The sequence below is a fragment of the Aegilops tauschii genome, chromosome 7 (assembly GCF_002575655.3).
Source record: "Aegilops tauschii subsp. strangulata cultivar AL8/78 chromosome 7, Aet v6.0, whole genome shotgun sequence".
In the NCBI taxonomy this organism is placed as follows: Eukaryota; Viridiplantae; Streptophyta; class Magnoliopsida; order Poales; family Poaceae; genus Aegilops; species Aegilops tauschii.
In genome coordinates, this window is record NC_053041.3 from 103200971 (window position 1) to 103219096 (window position 18126).

An 18126-nucleotide genomic window follows, 5' to 3' on the forward strand; every position below is an offset into this window, starting at 1 on the left:
AATTTCCTCCTGGATCCTGGCCTTGCGAGCCCCGACGGCGTCCTCCGCCTGAGCGACTTGACGCTCTCTCATCTCCAGTGGCTCGAGCTCAAGGCTGCGCTCCACGGCTTCCAGGGCCAGCGCCTCCTCGCGCTTCCGGACCTCTTCTTCCTCCGCGAGCGTCCCCCTCAGGGACGCAAGGGCGGCTCTGCGCGCCTCCACCTGCTGCTCAAGGGACGCGCTCCAGGCCTGGAGCTCCTACGCACGCTTCTCCACAGCCTCGCGGTGGCGATCAGCCTCGCGAGCCTCTTCCAAAGCTCGTGAACGGGCTTCACGGGAAACCTTGAGAGACGCCTCGGCCTTCGCATTCTCAAGGTCACGCTGATAGCGGCCGAGGTTGATGGCCACTTTCAGCTTGCGCCGCTCCTCCACCAACCGGAGACCTTCAGCCTCAAGACGCGCATCGACACTCGCGAGCTCTTCACCAAGTCGACTCATCGCGCCCATCGCCTCCTGGAAGAGCTCGTGACGAAACACGCACCGCTCGCGCTCGAGCTCGAACGCTTGGCCCACCTCGTCCTCCACCTCGGGAGTTGCGGGCGTGGCGCCAAGTGGCGTGCCTCCTCCCGGCAGGGGGCTGGGGGCTGACGCCGCGCCCGGCATCAGCCAGTCCTCACGAGGAGCCCAAGCTGACTGGGGCTCGCTGCTGGAGGAGACGCCGAAGATCGAAGCCAACCAATTGTCGTCCATGGCCAGAGGAGGAGTCTTGGGCACTCCTGCCAAGCTCCACGCCAGACCGTGGGGGAGGAGCGACAAAGCCTCGGGTCCGGCGCGCCAAGAGGGCAGGATTGCCCCTTCAGCCAACCCTGCTCCAGGGGCAGCAAGCAAACTCGGAGCGCTCGAGGCTGGCGAAAGAGTTGAGGAAGGAGGAGGCCGTTTCTCAGGAGATGCGGCGGCTTCGATGGAAGGAGCCCTGAAAGACTGGCGTCAGGAGAAGAAGACAGCGCGCAATAAGCCATGGCAGTGCGGCACTTACACGTCAACAGCGATATACTTCCTTCACTTCAACGGGCCGAAGATATTGCTGCCGCCAGGGGATCCTTTCCTCTTGCGAAGCTCCTCGAAGTCCACACAAAGGCGATCGAAGCGCTGGACGTGACGACCGGTGCGTGGCGGGGGCGAAGAGGGGCTTGGAAGGATGTCCTCGGGGGTGCCCGGTTGCGGCGAACGACCGGGCACCCTCTCACCACAGCCTCCCGAAGGTCCTGGAGCCTTGGCCTCGGGAACCGCATGCCACGCCTCTTCAGCAACCGACGCCTCAGGAGGAGGGCCGCAGGCTCCCGAGGACGACGCCCCAGGATCACCGCTCGGCAGGTGCTCCTCAGCACCCGAGCCACCGGCCCCCGTTGGAGTTCGCCCACCTGCACCGTCACTTGGGGCGGGCTCGGCACCAGTGGCAAGGCAGGGAACCACGACGACGGGGTTCTCACGGGGCCCCACCAGGTCGATCGGCTGTGGCCCCCACTCATCAAAGGGAGGCATGTTCTCTACAAATTCATCCTTGTTCTTGCAGCGGTACAGCAAACAGTTCTTCCCAGGCAGTTCGGCTGGCAAGAGGACACCCGTCAGGACCTTGAGCACTGTTTGCCGCGTCCCGAGGAGGAGCCTAGACTCCTGAAACCTCATGTGGTCCTGGCTGCTGAGCAAGGTCCACATTGGGCGAGAATGGCGCTGAAGCAGAGCGACCTGGCATTTGACGAATTCCTTCACCACCATCGGCGCAGTTACGCCGCGATCTTTCAGCAACCTCAACCTGAACCAGACGTTGGCAAGGCGGGGGCTCATGAGCCGCTGATGGCTCCAGCCGGAATTAGGAACAGCGGGCCCCGACGGAGCCTGGAGCAGAGGACTGAGCACGCCGGCATCGACGAACACCCATCGTGTCCGGAATTCGCTCGTGGATGGAGGAAGCTCGAAGTCGATCCCCTCGCCCGCCATCGCAGCCACGGCATGTAAGCTCACGCATCCTGAGCTTTGTTGAGGGTCGGTCAGATGCAATGAGAAGAAATGGCGAAGGAGGGCAACAGAAGGGGCTATGCCAGCCATGGCTTCGCACACGAAGGCGAAGACGGCAAGAAGAGTCACAGACTGAGGGTCGAGATGCAGCATGTGGATCTGATAATGCTCAAGCACCGCATTGAAGAAGGCAGAGAAGGGAGGAATCAGACCAGCCCAGAGGGCATATATGAAGATTGGGACTTCGGTGGCTGCCAGAGCCGTGCGAGTGCGAGACGCAGGCCAAGCCACCGTCTCCCCCCACTCGTTGAAGCTGGAAGCAAGCATCGGACACACCTTGTCCATGGCCTCGTCATTGAGCACCCGAGACCAGCCGAGCGCAGGCGCGAAGGATGGAGGCGCAGCTGGCAGAGATAGAGGTTTCTTCCCCTTTTCAGCTTGTTTCGGCGCCATGGCGATGGGGCAGGCGGAGCGCAAGTCAGATTGGAAGGGCGAAGCAGGGCCTCGAGGAAGCAGAGAGATTGGAAGAGCCAGGCGTGGGCGAAGGAAGAATAACTGTGTGAGATGCAGGGGCCGCATAGCCAGACGGATTCAAGGGCAGCATGGGGAAGTGGAGACGCCCACGTCCAATCAACCGCCACGCGTCAACCGAGGCCGCAGGCTTTTGGGGCCCGCGGTGCTCCGAACTTGACCCTTGGCTTCGCCGCGAAGCCAAGCCCGAGCGCACCTTGGGCCCGGGGGCTACTGTCGGCGTTCTGGGAACGGGGGTCCCCAGACTTGCCTGCCTGCGGCCCATGGCGTGGCCAAGCAAGCAGGCCGTACGGCCCATCTTCATCAACAAGGCATCCAAGACCCTCGCGAGGGTCCAAGTCTCGCGAGGCGGACGACACAAGACTTCCTCAGGAGTGGCCTAGTCAGGCAGGCTCGCGAGGAGCGGAGATATCAAGGCGGGGCAAACAGCGGGCGCCAGCGCGCGCAGCGTCCTTATTTCCTCTTTGGTGCTAAGGAAGGCCATCGCAGGCGAAGAGTGCCGAGGCATTAGGCAAAGGTTGCCATATCGGTGCAATGAAACCAAGACCAGGAGGACGGCGAGACGGAGGTCATCGTGGAGCGCAAGACGGCGTCACCACCAGAGCTTTTCGCAGGCGAAGACCGCTTTTGTCAGGATAGCTTGTACTAGCTATCCCCCTTCAAATTTGCCCGCCGTTGTTGGCTCCCTTCCCGCTCGATATTTGGGAAGAGGACCAGGGCCTCTATAAATAGGACTAGCCACCACAGTAGGAGGCAACTGATCTCGAACTGATTCGGATCATCCTCAACTACACAAGCACAAGAACACCTCAACCTCAGGAGGCTGTTCTTCCCTTGTACTGTTCATCATCAGCCCAAGAGGCAATCCACCACCACCACACTGGAGTAGGGTATTACACCACAACGGTGGCCCAAACAAGTATAAACCTCGTGTCTTTCTGTGTTGCGAGTTCGTCGAGTTCGTCCGCGAGATCTTAGCGAGCTAGGGCATAGATCGGTAGGAGGGAAAGACTTCACGCACACCCCAGTGTTCGAACCTTAAGGGTTTGCCGGAACCCCACATCCGACAGGACTGATGTTGTTTTCAGCAGAACTACCATGGTGTTGTTTTTGTGCAGAAATAAAAGTTCTAGGAATGGAACAAAACTTTGCGAGTATATCAATAATAAGAATTTCTGGAGTCAAGACCCACCAGAGAGGGGCCCCTGGTTGGGCACAACCCACCAGGGTGTGCCCCCCTCTCCTGGCGCGCCCTGGTGGGTTGTGCCCACCTGGTGGCCCCGCTGACGACCCCCCTGGTACTATAAATTCACATTATTCCAGAAAAAATCAGGGAGAAAGAATTATCACGATCCACGAGACGGAGCCGCCGCCAAGCCCTGTTCTTCCTCGGGAGGGCAGATCTGGAGTCCGTTTGGGGCTTCGGAGAGGGGGATCTTCGTTCTTCGTCATCACCAACCAATCTCCATCGCCAATTCCATGATGCTCCCCACCGTGAGTGAGTAATTCCTCCGCAGGCTCGCTGGTCGGTGAGGAATTGGATAAGATTCATCATGTAATCGAGTTAGTTTTGTTAGGGCCCGGTCCCTAGTATCCACTATGTTCTTAGATTGATGTTGCTATGACTTTGCTATGCTTAATGCTTGTCACTTTGGGCCCGGGTGCCATGAACTCAGATCTGAACCATTTATGAATTCATCATTATATCCATGTTTTAGATACGATCTTGCAAGTTATAGTCACCTACTACGGTTATGATCCGACAACCCCAGAGTGACAACAACCGGGCCCACTCTCGATGATGACCGTAGTTTGAGGAGTTCATGTATTCACTATGTGTTAATGCTTTGTTCCGGTTCTCTATTAAAAGGAGGCATTAATATCCCTTAGTTTCCAATATGGACCCTGCTGCCATGGGAGGGTTGGACAAAAGATTTCATGCAAGTTCTTTTAATAAAGCACGTATGACTATTTACGGAATACATGCCTACATTATATCGATGAACTGGAGCTAGTGCCGTGTCGCCCTAGGTTATAACTGTCACATGATGAATATCATCCAACAAGTCACCGATCCAATGCCCACGAATTTATCCTTATTGATCTTGCTACGTTACTATTGCTATCATCACTGTTACACTTGCTACAAATTACTGCTATCGCTGTTACTGTTACCGTTGCTGCTGTCACTATTATCAAAACTATCAAACTACTTTGCTATTGATCACTTTGCTGCAGATAATTAATCTCCTGGTGTGGTTGAATTGACAACTCAGCTGCTAATACCTTCAAATATTCTTTGGCTCCCCTTGTGTCGAATCTATAAATTTGGGTTGAATACTCTACCCTCGAAAACTGTTGTGATCCCCTATACTTGTGGGTTATCACTTGGCCTTCCACTTCTCATCCTCGAACACCTTGAGCTCATTCCACCTCGCTGTCTTCTCCTCTTTGCGTTCGGCCGCCAACATCTTCGTGGTCTCACGTCCACGGAGTTGTTGTAGTGGTCGGTAATTCTCTCCCAAAACATGTCTTGGTTTGATCTGTTCCGATCGTTGTATCCATGGAAATCGCGCACCAAGCGTCGCAAAGCGCAATGTCCTTCTTTTGGTTGTAGTTTTGGGTGCAGCACCTTGGCACCTTCGTGCTTTCTTCGGTCACCTCCACAACCGCCTCCTCCTCGCCTCCTCCTCAGCCACCAGCTCTTCCACCTCCTCCTCGGCCTCCTCCTCCTCCTCCATCTCTTGGGTGGCAGAATGATCCCAAAATGAGTCGTAGTTGAGCTCATCAAGTCCAACGGCGGCCCAAGACTCTAACGAGGCGAGGAATTTGGCCGTGTTCATCTCCGCCCTACAATACCAAAGCAAACGCAATCAAGAATCACTATCGGTCATCAAAAATCACTACCGGTCATCGACAATTCGGCGAGGTTTTTCTTTTTACCTTGTTGGCATTTCATCGAGCACTTGGCGCCCGCGATGCTTGTTGCCGGCCGCGGCCGCCGCCCGCACCGGAGCAGTGGTCGTAGGGGTAGCCGGAGCTGCAACACGAGTCGTCAGCCTTGGACGAGGCGTCGCTTTGGTCTTCAACTTCTTCTTCGCGGCCGCCTCGGCGAGCACCAAAGCCGCCGCCATCGGCTTTCGAGCCCGTTTGCCTCTAGTAGGTGTGGTGGGATGGCGGCGCGCTGTTGCCAGAGAGGCGACGGCCACACCGGAGGCCGTTGGAGCGGTTGGAGGAGGAGCTTCGACACGGTGGGTCTTTTTGATACCAAAACTCTTCTTCGGCGCCGGCAGCGGCTCGTGAGTGATTTCCGGCGACGAAAAGTTGGTGCCGGTGGCCGACCGGGTGAGGAAAGGGGTCGGGCTATCCATTCCGGTCAGCCAGTCGGTCATCGGTGGCGGCGGCGAGGCGTGGTGGCTGCGGCGGCGGGAGACAGTGCAGCGCGGGAGGTGCGAGAGGGAAAGGCGCCAGATTTCATCAGCCGCAGCGGGATGGTGTTGGGTTTAGTCCCACATCGGTTGTGGGGAGAGACATAACACGACTTATAAGGGTGGGGGTGTCCCCTCCTAACAGGCTAGTCTTTTGGGGGGAGAGGGCCCAAGGCATGTCATAAGTCGGTGTTGCTCTCCGGTTGGGCCTGGTTGACGCATGTGGGTCGGAAACGCTTATCTCCCCCTCACACATCGGTCACTCATGGGCCCGCTAACACTAGCGTTTCCAGCCCACCAACCATGACCGACTACCCGTGAGTTCACCGAGATTTATTCCGGGCACCTGGCCTCTGATACCAATTGTTACCCAATCTCGGGTCCGCTATCACCAGCGTTTGCGTTTCCGACCCACACCTGTCATAAGTCGGTGTTGCTCTCCGGTTGGGCCTGGTTGACGCATGTGGGTCGGAAACGCTCGTGATAGCGGACCCGAGATTGCCTAACAATTGGAATAAATTTAGGGAAATTTCAAGGGGAATAAGGAGGTAGAGTAAAAAAATTACTCCACTAAGCCAGATAAGGGATCGGCTAGATGGGCCGTAAGGGAATAAAACAGAATTTTTACTCCCTTATGGCCTTTTAGGCGATCGGTTAGAAATGCCCTTATGCGTATAGCTATTGTGCTTAAACTAAGCATCGTCTTCTTCACTTTTTTCTTTTCAAATAAGCCGTTGCTACTGTTCTGAGCTCCCACCATCATCTCAAATGATCCGGGGTTCAGAGCATCTATAGTCGAGCGCTCCAAATCCGCACACTCGGGTGCACGGTCCGGTCACTGACTAATCACGAAAATGCGACCTAGACGAGCTCCTAAAACGGGCCTCAAACGCTTGGGCTGACAGGCATCCCCTCATATCCAGCCCAAATATAGGGCCGATACGGGGGCGCCCGGGCGCGTCCGTCATGTTGGACTGACGATGGGATCCCATAGAAAAACGCTTCGAAACCCGGCAGTCCGAATCTCGTCTCCTCGTCGGACCGATGGCGTTGCATGGCACCACTCCAGCGGGCCGCGTAGTGCCTAGAGCCCAGCTAGCGCCGGCACCGAAACCCTACCCGTCCGCCGCCGCCACTTTCCACTCGCCATCCGCCCCCACTAATACCCATGCGCCCCTGCCGCCAGGTAAGGAGCTACCCATATCTAACGTCGTAGATGAGAGGAGATGTTCGCCTACATGGATGAGGGCGAGGAGGAGAAAGAGCTGAAGCCCTCCTACGCGGTCGTCCACCCGACGCCCTTCACCGACGTCATGGACATCTCCGACGACGAATCGTAGTCGGGGTGTCATAGTACGTAGGTTTATTTTGCATGGTTTGTATGGATCTAGGGGATGAAATATGAGAGACTCAGATGCAGCGGAGCAAATTTGAGATGTGACTGGTCACTGTCAGTGAACGCGGTCGGTCGCGTCCGCAGGCATTTGAGGGGTCGGATTTGCCGAGTCCGGTTGTAGATGCTCTCAACAGACGAAATCACAAATTGAGGATTGCTCCTTCCAAAGATCACTTCCACCTCCCCAGGTTGCAACAAATGCGCGTTGCATATGCGCCACTTGTCGAAACCCGGAAGTTTTCCCTTTTTATAGTTCTGTTTATTTAAAATGTTTTATCTCTTAAACTGTGTGTCCAAATCTCAAACCATTTCTCACCGTTGAATTCCTCGCGTCGAGATCTTCAAAGCTAGATCCAACGTTGATAGGTTTTGACGAACTTTTTTCACGAAAAACCATACCGGGGGCACTCTTTTTTCCTTTCCAAAAGCCGTTTTAGAGAGGCACGGCTGTGCCTCTTGCCGAAGGAAAAAAGAAAGAAAATACATTTTTTTCGTTTCCGAGAGGCACAACCGTGCCTCTCGCGGAAGGAAAAAACACGTTTTTTTCATATCCAAGAGGCACGGTCATGCTTCTCACGAAAGCAAAATCATGCCTCTCGCAAAAGCAAAATTGTGCCTCTCTCGGAAGTAAAAAAACGCGTTTTTTCACTTAAAATTTTTGAAAAAAATTGTCGAAAGCTAAGATAGACAGGTTAAAAATCGAAAATCTAAAAAAACAGGAAAAGGTCAAAAGCGTGAGCGGAAAAAAAATCCTAAAAAAGCGCCCAGAATGCGACATGTGGCGGCGGCTGAGAGTGCGTCAAGTAGCTCACCCAAGCGATCCTTGGGGAGTCTCCCGAACAAACGCTTCTCAACTGTTTGCTCTCTCTCACGCGCTCTTAGCTCAACGGGTGTTCCATCTTGCAAATAGGGCATATCTTGCCTAGGCAAAAAATTTGAAATGATCCCTTTATTCCCATGTCTTCCGGCTACTTTATCCCCACCTTTGATTTCACGTTTCTGTAAAATATATACACGAACCATTATGTCGAGCGGGTCCCTTTGGATCCATTTCACATCGATAACGCGCCCTCTTCCACCTATAGGTAATTTCAGAGAAGTTTATTTTGAAGTGGAAACCTCAAGGCCAAATATGGCCCGTAATAATCCAGCTTCCGCGATATAAGATGATTCGCTCGCTATTTGAGGCGTTAATTTACCTACTAAAATATCACCAGTTTCTACCCAAGATCCCAACTTAACAACTCCATTTCTGTCCAAATTGCGAAGTAAATGTTCTTCTAGATGTGGTATTTCTTTAGTGATTTTTTCAGCAGAGCCCTGGCTTGTCTTATCCGTCTGAATTTCATATTTCCGGATGTGAAAAGAGGTATAAATATCTTCATATACCAAACGTTCGCTAATTAGTACTGCGTCTTCAAAATTGTAACCTTCCCATGGCATATAAGCTACTAATACGTTTTTTCCTAAAGCAAGTTCACCCCCAACTGTAGCAGCTCCTTCTGCTAAAATTTGTCCTTTCTAATGGATTTACCCCATGGAACCCGGGGTTTTTGTTGCATACAAGTATTTTTGTTAGAGCGACGGTGGTTAACTAAAGGAATACTTATAGTCTTCCCACTACTTGATAAAAGTATCTTATGACTATCAATAGAAATGATCTTTTGCTCGCGTACGGCTATAATGGAAACCCTCGAATCTAGAGCTGTTTGGCGTTCCAATCCAGTTCCAATAATGCATTTCTTGGACCGAGAAAGTGAAACTGCTTGGCGTTGCATAGTAAAACTCGTTAAAGCCCGATTCACATCATTGTGCTCAATAAAAAGAATGAGAGAACCCTCAATAAAAAAATAATGAAAAGAAAAAATACTTCTAACATGAATCTGTTCCCATGCAATAGTCAAGAATTCTTGACGGTATCTAGCCGGAACAACCTGTTCTTCCTGAATACCTTGATCCAAGCAGTCTTTGGGGAGGCTCCCGACCAAACGCTCCTAACTATTAGTTTGCTCTCTCTCACAGATGTCAAAATCAGGGAGAACCCACGGTTTCGCACTCCAACCTCTCCGGCCCAGTCCCAGACCGTTCCGGCACGCGTGCGTTCTTGTCGACGCTTGCCACAATTTTTCCCGAGCGCTACTCCACTACTTCTGCTACGCTTGGACTTCCCTCGAAAAGAAAAGAAAAAATGCCACGCTAGGACTCCATTGACTGACCTGACCACAGCAGCCGCCATGCATGGGCACAACGAGATCAGCTCCAGCAGCGGAGGCAGCAGCCCGACCTCCCTCATCGACCCCTCCGTCGACAGTGACGACGGCTCCGCCACCACCGACGAATACTGCCCCGATGACCCGCGCGAGTTCCGGCGCCACGTCTCTTTCTTCTCCCCGTCTGTGCTCGCCGAGGTCGACCCCAGCGGCTTCCGCCCGACCTCACCTTCCTTCTGCTGCGTCCTGACCGACGTCGACAAGCACCTGCAGCGCATGGTCCTCCTCCTCCCAGCCTTCTCCGCCGCTGCCACCGCTCCGCGTGCCGACGCGCTGCGTCAATGGCTTGCCGGCTTTGACGTCGGCTGGGTGCTGGACATGGACGACCGCCGAAGCCTCCCGCGGCGGGAGGTCGGGAGGAGGGTCAGGGCGTGGGCGCAGGCGCTCAGCACCATGGGACGCGTCTTCCGCCACCGGCACCGGGAGGTCCGCAACCCGGTCAACGAGGCAGCGGCGGCGGAGCTGGCGGCGCTGGGGCAGCTCGCGGCCGCGAGCGCCGGCGCGATGCTGAGGCTGGCCGGCTCCATCGTCGCGCTTGGGAGCTCCCTGTCGAAGCTTCTCGCGGCGCTAGACGTGCACTCCCCGGTCTCGGAGGCCTACCCCGGCCTCGCCAGGATGTTCTCGTGGGCCCCCTCCCACGCCGTCTCGGCCGCGTCCGACGCCGCGCTGGCCGGCCTGGTGGACGCGTCCCGGCGCTGCGTGCGCGACCTCAGGACGTTCATACGCGCGCCCCAGTACCCGTGGCGGATGCCGCAGGGCGGCGTGGTGCACCCGTGCGTCGGCTTCTGGATGGGCTACCTCCGCTGCATGCTGCGCAACCGCGTGTCCCTCTACTTCGTCCTCGCCGGCGACGGTGACTCCGACACCGACTCGCCGCCAACGACGCCGCTAGCGCCCGACAAGGGCAGCCTGGTGACGGAGCTGATCTCGTGCCTGGAGGCCGTGCTGGAGGAGCAGTCCGCCGCGCTCGCGTTCCCGGGGCTGAGGCACATCTTCATGCTCAACAACACGAGCGCCATCCTGCGCCGCGCCGTGCGCTCCGATCTCAGCATGCCCCTGCCGCCCAGCTGGGTGCTCGCCCGCGAGGAGCGCATGGAGGGCTACATCAAAGGTTACCTGCAGATGTCCTGGGGGCCCGTCGTGGCGCGCCTTGACGGGTAGCCGGGAGCCCTGAACGCCCTCCGGCGACGGAACCCGCTGAGCGCATTTTACCTGGCGTTGGAGAACGCGTGCAGCATGCAGAGAGGCTGGAAGGTGCCCAGCCCGGCGCTGCGGGCCGCCCTCCGGAGAACCGTGTCAGGGAATGTCGTGCCGGCATACCGTCGGTACCTCGACGACCACCCGGAGGTTGAGGTGCCGGCAGGGCGCACCGCGGAGGAGCTGGAGAATTTTTTAAAAAAACAGGGAGCACCTCCCCGGTTCCATTGCTGAGAACGAAACCACGAACATAGTCTGATACAGCAGCTCAAAAGAGCAGTTCGGAAAACAAAGTAAGGAAAGCTACAAAGTAGGGGGGGGGGGGGGGGGGGGGGTGGAAGACATGTTTTCCGATAACACGGTCACTCCGAGCGGTGCCAAAGGAAGAGCGGCTAAGCAGAGCACTCAAATGGCACAAGGAGGGTACAGCGAAGCCTTCATGGCCTTCAGCCGAGGGGCCGTGTCAGCCTGCGGCGACCAGCAAGCAAGGAGCGGAGACACCGGGCTGGAAGGCGCGGCGTGGTGGATGTCTCTCTTCTTTGGCGGCAGGAGCCCATCATCATCATCAGAGATCTTGAGCCAAGCCCGCGGATCCAGTCCCAGAGCAGGTCGGGCTTTGTTCAGCCACATGTGATCGCCAATAGAGGGATCTTGTTAGGGTTTCCACGAAGGACATCAACTTGTCCTTGTCTGACCCGGAGGAGCTGGAGAATCAGTTGTCGGAGCTGTTCGAAGGCTAGTAGACTAAAAGCTTTGCACTGCATGTTCTACCTGAAATTCTGAACTAGAGACCAGCTTGTGCCTATCCACTTGGAGCTGGATTCAGAAACTCTCAATGTACTAGAAGCATTCAGTTTTGCAGCAAATATAGATGGTTAAACACTACCAATACACAAACACCTGAATCCCCAAAACCGCCACAACACCCATCGTATGCTGACATTTAAGAGAGGGAAACAGATGCAGTACCAACAAATGGCAGAAGTCTTTTCTATTGACAAACACGACATATGTAAGCAAACAACTGAGTACAGAGCGATCAATGGTGAAAACAGAATCTGCAGGTTTGCAATGTTGACTAGAAAGTGAAATGAAGGCATTTACATGGCTTCCCTTCCATGCTGGTGAACTACAGATCTTTGAACAACCTCGCCGTCTAAGTTTATCAACAGGGTTTCCTGACAAGTTCACAAAAAAAGTTACAAGCAAATTCTAGTGTTTCAATCTGATATTCAGAAAAGAAAAGAAAAAGAGCAACTGTCAGCCTAAACTCACCATCTCTAGAGGGCTGACTCTATGCATGAAGAAACCATCTAAATTCGTTTGATCTCCAGGGATGGGGTTTTGAATATATGACATTGAATTGTCATGATGGAAGTGTCCACAAGAACCACCTGTGCTTACATATGCATTCTGTATATGAAGCGGCCAAGGATAAGCAATCATTGTGTGAAGTTTTCACCGACAAAGAGAATAGAAAAATTACAGCTTCTTCCAGAAAAGAAGGAATTACCACTGCGTATTTTTCAAAAATATGCCGAAGCGGCTCGTAGATCTTTGTTGTTTTTGTTGTGCGCGCCACATTGCAATCAACTAATGGATCATATCCAACAACTATTTTCCTGGCTTAAAATAAACATAATGTTAGACATTACGACCTTAATACCAACATGTGTGCATAAATGTTCATGCGTCACTTTTTGCAATAAGCATAGTAATTCTTTCAGTATTTTTTCCTTGAAAGAGATTATTTAGGTATTTTGTTATACTATGTTCAAGCTGATGCTGAGTTGCTGACCCTCTAATTCTTCTATGAATTGAACGTACACTATTACACAATCCACTGATCAAGAATATATATGCATTGCTTTTCCAGAACATGAAGACAGATTAGTAATGCAGCTCATACGAGCAGGAGGAACTAGTGCCTCTTCCTTCAACAATACAAAAACTATTGTTAAACAGGCATATTCGACCAGTAGTAAACATATACCAGTTATTGCTGGTCAGCGCTAGTGTTTGCTCCAGCCATGTAATCTGCTCCCTGCTAGAATTGCTCATTTTGCCATCATGCAGAAGATCCTTTAACCAGATGAGAAAATCAATCAGAAAGAATCCATAAAGGCCAGCCTATTCCACGATATCACACAAACTCTCCATATAGAGCAATCTTGGCAGAAATTTAAATTGCAACCATATTGGGCCAAAAAAAATTCCAGAGTCCTGAACTAATCAGTGCAAGGGTATGAGCTGCATTATTGGGCCAAAAAATATATACTCAAGTAAAAAGATGAAATAATTGATGATCATTATTGATTGCAAGATGCTGACATAATCACATACTCAGTGCACAGACAACGTGTTGTTTGTCAGATACGCTGCCTGCTACAAGAAGTTCAAAACTGTTCACCAATAAAATATATTACCTCAAGAGGCCCTGTGTCAACACCAACAATTTCCAGAATTTGGTCGTATGGCATCTTCACTTTCTTCAAGAAATTACTAACAATCTGCCCATGTGATGTAGTGGAATACCTGAGGACGAAGCGGATTTTCATGTCATACAATGCACGCACATCAGAGAGCAAACAATGTGAGCTTTCAGATAGGAATAACTAGTATACCAGGGGATATTCAGAGCTTGGAAGTGCAGAGAACCCTGGAAGGCAGAAAGAGAAATAGAGCACAAGTTAGAATTTGGTTTAGTTAGTTGGGCCAACTGGAATCTCTTCGATACCTACTACATCAGTAATGGAGAATGGTATGCTTCACACATTTACAGAGTATTCCAGTATTATTACTTTATTAGCATGAATTAGAGTACTTACATTTTGCCAAAGTGGGTCGTCGCCAAATCGGGCAACATCCAGCACTAACTTGACTTCATAAACCTTTGCTGTGCTTTCCATCTTCATAAAAATACATATATATGCATTATTAAGAATTAAACCCACAATACATTGCTAGAATATGAATCTGATGTTGTCTTCTTCAAGACAGGGAAAGAGCAAAATTGCTAACCAATGTCACATGACACTAAACATTCCTAGGCCACACAAAGCATATAAAAATAGAACTATGTCACTTCCTTTGAGATCAAGAGCAGAGCACAATGTGCCAAGAAAGGATGGTTGGAAAATAAAATGTGCCAGGAGAGGGTCGGTAGAGAATCAGACTAATTCGTCGCTTAGCTATGTGAACACACTACGCTGGATCATTAACTAATCGATGGTCATGAGTCAGGTTATTGGTCATGATGGGCACATGTGCCTCACTAGGGCGAGCATGTTGCATGTTCCATCATCCCAGGTAAGTCCAATGACCACCCTATAGATTATCATCGGATACCAGTCTTAGATCTGCAAATATGTAGGCCATCACCTGATTGGGCAGAATCAGTGGCATCGTGCAGGCAGTCACCTCCAACGAGCACAGCACACACACACAGTAAGCAAATCCACATCAAAATGGCGAAACCCCTTCTTTCTCAGTGAGCCCCTTTTAGTTAACAACTAACAAGGATGAATAAAGTTTTCCAAATGCTATGAATTTCACAGAGATGCTTGGCCATATTAACTGATGAAGATTTTATTCGGTTACAGTTACCAAATACTAGCAATTTTCTATAACAGCGTCAGCATTGCATAACAGCATCACGAACACGAAGCAATCTACCATCGTGGTCGGTTACAATTTCTTCAGTGGCACACTCGGCCACTACAGTTCCTTATCAGCAATCACGCAGCAGCAGCACGCTCAAAACTAATGGAAACACGCTACGAACAGGATGCGGTTGGACGGGACAGAGCGCGCGCGCCCAAATGAATCCGTGGCATCCGGAAGCAATTCCCCCAGCAGAGGCGAATCAGAGCGCCCAAATGATCGCAAATCGAAGGGCAACGCGGAGAGGACGCGGAAGACGAGAAATCGAACGCGGGGACCGTACAGAGGCGCACGCACGCACCTGCCTCAGGAGCCGCGCCTGGTCAGCGGGCGGCCGCGCGCCGCCCGCGACGCTGAGGAAGGAGAGGCCGCCGCCGCCGCCGACGCCCAGCGCGTCCCCGCCCAGCCGCGGCCGGAGCTGCGGCTCGCCGAGGCTGAAGGCCGCGTAGAGCGCGAGGCAGACCGCGGCCTGGACGGCCACCGTGCGGCGCCACGGCGGCGGCCGCCGCCCCTGCAGCTCGGCGGCTGATTCCACTTCCATGGCTCGTCGCGGCCTCGTCAATGCCGCTTGCTTGTCTCGTCGCAGCGGTGGGCGGAGGCTGCCGTTAAGATCGCGCACCCACACGTCCTTCTGTTCTGATGAGAGAAAGGATTGAAAAAATCAGTTCCTGTTTTCTCTTCTCGGCTGAGATGTGATCGCTCGCTCTCTCTCTCTCTCTCTCTCTCGCTCGCTCTCTGCATCTCGGATGGGGACGAAGAGATTTGCAAATTTTCTCCACGGTGGTGATTTGGTGAGCTTCTTTCCGGCAAATTTGACAAATTTGACCGGCGTACGAAATCAAATCAGAGAATGAACTGTCCGTGAAACTATTTCACGCGGCTGACATTTTTGTGTGACGCCCGACATGAAGGTGCCACACTACACTGTGCAACGCCTCACAGATAGGCGCTACACGTCTGGCTAGCGTTGCATCTCAGACTGCCTAAAAATTGCTAAGTCATTGTGCAGAGCCTAAGAGTTAGGCGCTGCACTGTATAGTGTGGCGCCTAACTCTCAGGCGCTGCACTAGTGGTTGCACTATAAAATGAAGCAACCACTAATGCAACGCCTGAAAGCTAGGTGCTACACTGTATAGTGTGGCGCCTAGCTCTCAGGCGCTGCACACTGACTTAGTAATTTTCGGATCACACGGGTACGATGTTGGCCAGGCGTGTAGTGTCTATCTATGAGGCGTTGCACAGTGTAGTGTGGCGCCTTCGTGTCGGGCGTCACAAAAAAAGGTCAGCCGCGTGAAATAGTTTCACGGGCAGTTCATTCTGTGATTTGATTTCGTCCATAGGTCAAATTTGTCAATTTTGCCCTCCTTTCCTGTCTTCGAACCATCGCTTCCAGTTCTCGGCATTGGCGAAGTTCCAAGTATGATTCCGTTTGAACGAGGTGGGGTTTTCCTTGCAGCAATTTTTATTTTGAATTTTTTACTCCCTCCATTCACTTTTATAAAACGTTTCAGACAGCTGACATTAAACTGTATTAGATGATGTTTGAATTATCTACAAGGTCTTATAAAAATGAACAAAGGGAGTAGCAACCTTGGGAAGTTTGTAAAAGGAAAATGGACCCGATACAACAAAACCCACCAGCCTACCAAACGAGCCGACAAATCTGTCGGCCAAGCGACGAGAGTTGACACCCTAACACACGACCTAGAGCTGCCACTCCGACCAGTCCCGAGGCCGCGGCTCCACCCAAGCCGACGACTCTACCGCCCACACACCAAATCCAGCAGCCCACAACACTCTCCAAAACCGCCGCTCCAACATTCCCACCGGCCTCGAGGCTGCGACCCGTACGAGCCGATGACACTGCCGCCCGCGCGACCGGACAAGACACTCCACAACACTGAGGAATTGATAATGATGCTCTTTTTTAGATCGAATATAGATTTTCTTTGGAGCAGAAAGCAACAACAGAGAGTTAAAGATGTATTTTTCACTAATTTATTACACAAATTAACATCGGCAAGCTCTCATTTAAAACTAAGGAATATTGGGACACATGATTTTAAAACGGCGTGTTCTATAGAGAACACAAACATGAATTTGCTCAAACTAAGTATCAAAAATGGCTTGCATTTTGGAATGGAGGGAATACTTCTAAACTAATACTCCCTCCATTTCATAATGTAGTGCATATAAATATTTTAAAAAATCTTTGCAAACTTTAAACAATTTTATAGAGAAAACTAGTTCTACTTACAATACCAAATATATAAAATATGAAACTACGTCTTATAATGAATACAATGATATATGTTTTGCATTCTAGATGTAATTTTTTTCACAAACTTGGTCAAAGTTGATGAGGTTTGACTTTTAAAAAAATCTAAATGCACTACATTACTAAACCGATGGAGTATTAGACGGGAGAGGGAGTGCGTCTTTGCGTTGCTACAGGTTCTTGAAAAGGATAAGACTTGTTTTTCCCTTGCCACAATCCTGCAATCTAAAGAGCGCGAGTAGAGTTGTGCTCTTTGGATTGCGTGAGCGGAGGGATACGACTTACAACCTGAAGAGCAACAGAGTACACCATAAACAACGTGTAACACCTCGGATGTAACTTTCCATATTTGTAACTCCAACTCTTGCCATTTTTGGCTATGTGTTATGATATTCCCTCCGTGGTCGGGTTTGTTTTTCGTTTTGCATTTTGTTCATGTCATGCATCTCATATCATGTCATCATGTGCATCTCATTTGCATACATGTTCGTCCCATGCATCCGAGCATTTTCCCCGTTGTCCGTTTTGCAATCCGGCACTCCCACATGCACCGGCGCACCCCTCTTGTTTCTTTTCGTGAGCGGGTGTTGAACGTTCTCGGAATGGACCGAGTCTTGTCAAGTGGCCTTGGTACACCACCGGTAGACCACCTGTCAAGTTTCGTTTCATTTGGAGGTCGTTTGATGCTCCAACGGTTAACCGGGTAACCGCAAAGCCCTTTTGTGTGCTGCAGCAAAACCCCCCTCCAAACAGCCCAAAACCCCTCTAAGTCACTTCCATGCTCTAGGTCGTTCGATCACGATTGTGTGGGCGAAAACCGCACTCCATTTGGAGTCTCCTAGCCCCCTCTACCTATAAAAACACCTCCCCCTCCGAAATTTTCGCAGATCAAACCCTAGCCCCACTCCCTCTCCGCGCCGGACACGTCCGCCCGGCGCCGGACGAAACCCGCCGCCGCGCCCGTCCAACCAGGGGCCGACACGTGGCGCCCCGCCGCCCGTACGCCGCTGGCCCGCAGCCGGCCCCCGCGGCCCGAGCCGCCGCCGCCGTCCTCCGCCGCGGCTCCGCCCGTCGCCTCCCGCCGGCGCTCCTCGCCCGTCCCCGACCGCCGCGCGCGTGGCCACCGCCGCCCGCTGCGTCGCCGGATCCCGCCGCCCTCGCCCGGATCTCGCCGCGCTCTCTCGTCCCCGCCGCGACCCCGCCGTCTCCTCCCTCGCTGCCGTCTTTCTCCGTCACCGGCAGCCGTGCCAGCTCCGGCCGCCCGAACCCTAGATCGGGCTGGATCCACGGTTGACCTCTTCTTCCCCCCCCCCCCCCCCCCCGAAATTCTCCAAGTCCCGAGAATTTTTGCATTATATGCTCATGTTC

At 52.5% G+C, this 18126-nt stretch overlaps 1 protein-coding gene and 1 pseudogene across 1 annotated transcript; one reads left to right on the plus strand and one right to left on the minus strand.

Annotated features, from left to right (window-relative positions):
- Positions 1–7180: 7180 nt before the first annotated feature.
- LOC109782421 (exocyst complex component EXO70B2-like) lies at positions 7181–11705 on the plus strand (annotated as a pseudogene).
- LOC109782422 (uncharacterized) lies at positions 11672–15223 on the minus strand. The gene is made up of 8 exons (XM_020341043.4): positions 14782–15223; positions 13646–13726; positions 13442–13476; positions 13244–13352; positions 12811–12899; positions 12331–12439; positions 12093–12230; positions 11672–11995 (listed from the first exon to the last, which is right to left on the minus strand). The coding sequence occupies exons 1-8, from the start codon at positions 15019–15021 to the stop codon at positions 11918–11920; spliced, it is 879 nt and encodes a 292-aa protein (XP_020196632.1). The 5' UTR covers positions 15022–15223; the 3' UTR covers positions 11672–11917.
- Positions 15224–18126: the final 2903 nt, after the last annotated feature.

Coding starts and splice junctions, on each gene's coding strand:
- LOC109782422 (XM_020341043.4), bottom strand. CDS start 15,021: ATGGAAGTGGAATCAGCCGCCGAGCTGCAGGGGCGGCGGCCGCCGCCG. Junction 13,353..13,441: donor CAAGCTCTGAATATCCCCTG/GTATACTAGTTA, acceptor CTTCGTCCTCAG/GTATTCCACTACATCACATG. Junction 12,440..12,810: donor GCGCTGACCAGCAATAACTG/GTATATGTTTAC, acceptor ATTTTAAGCCAG/GAAAATAGTTGTTGGATATG.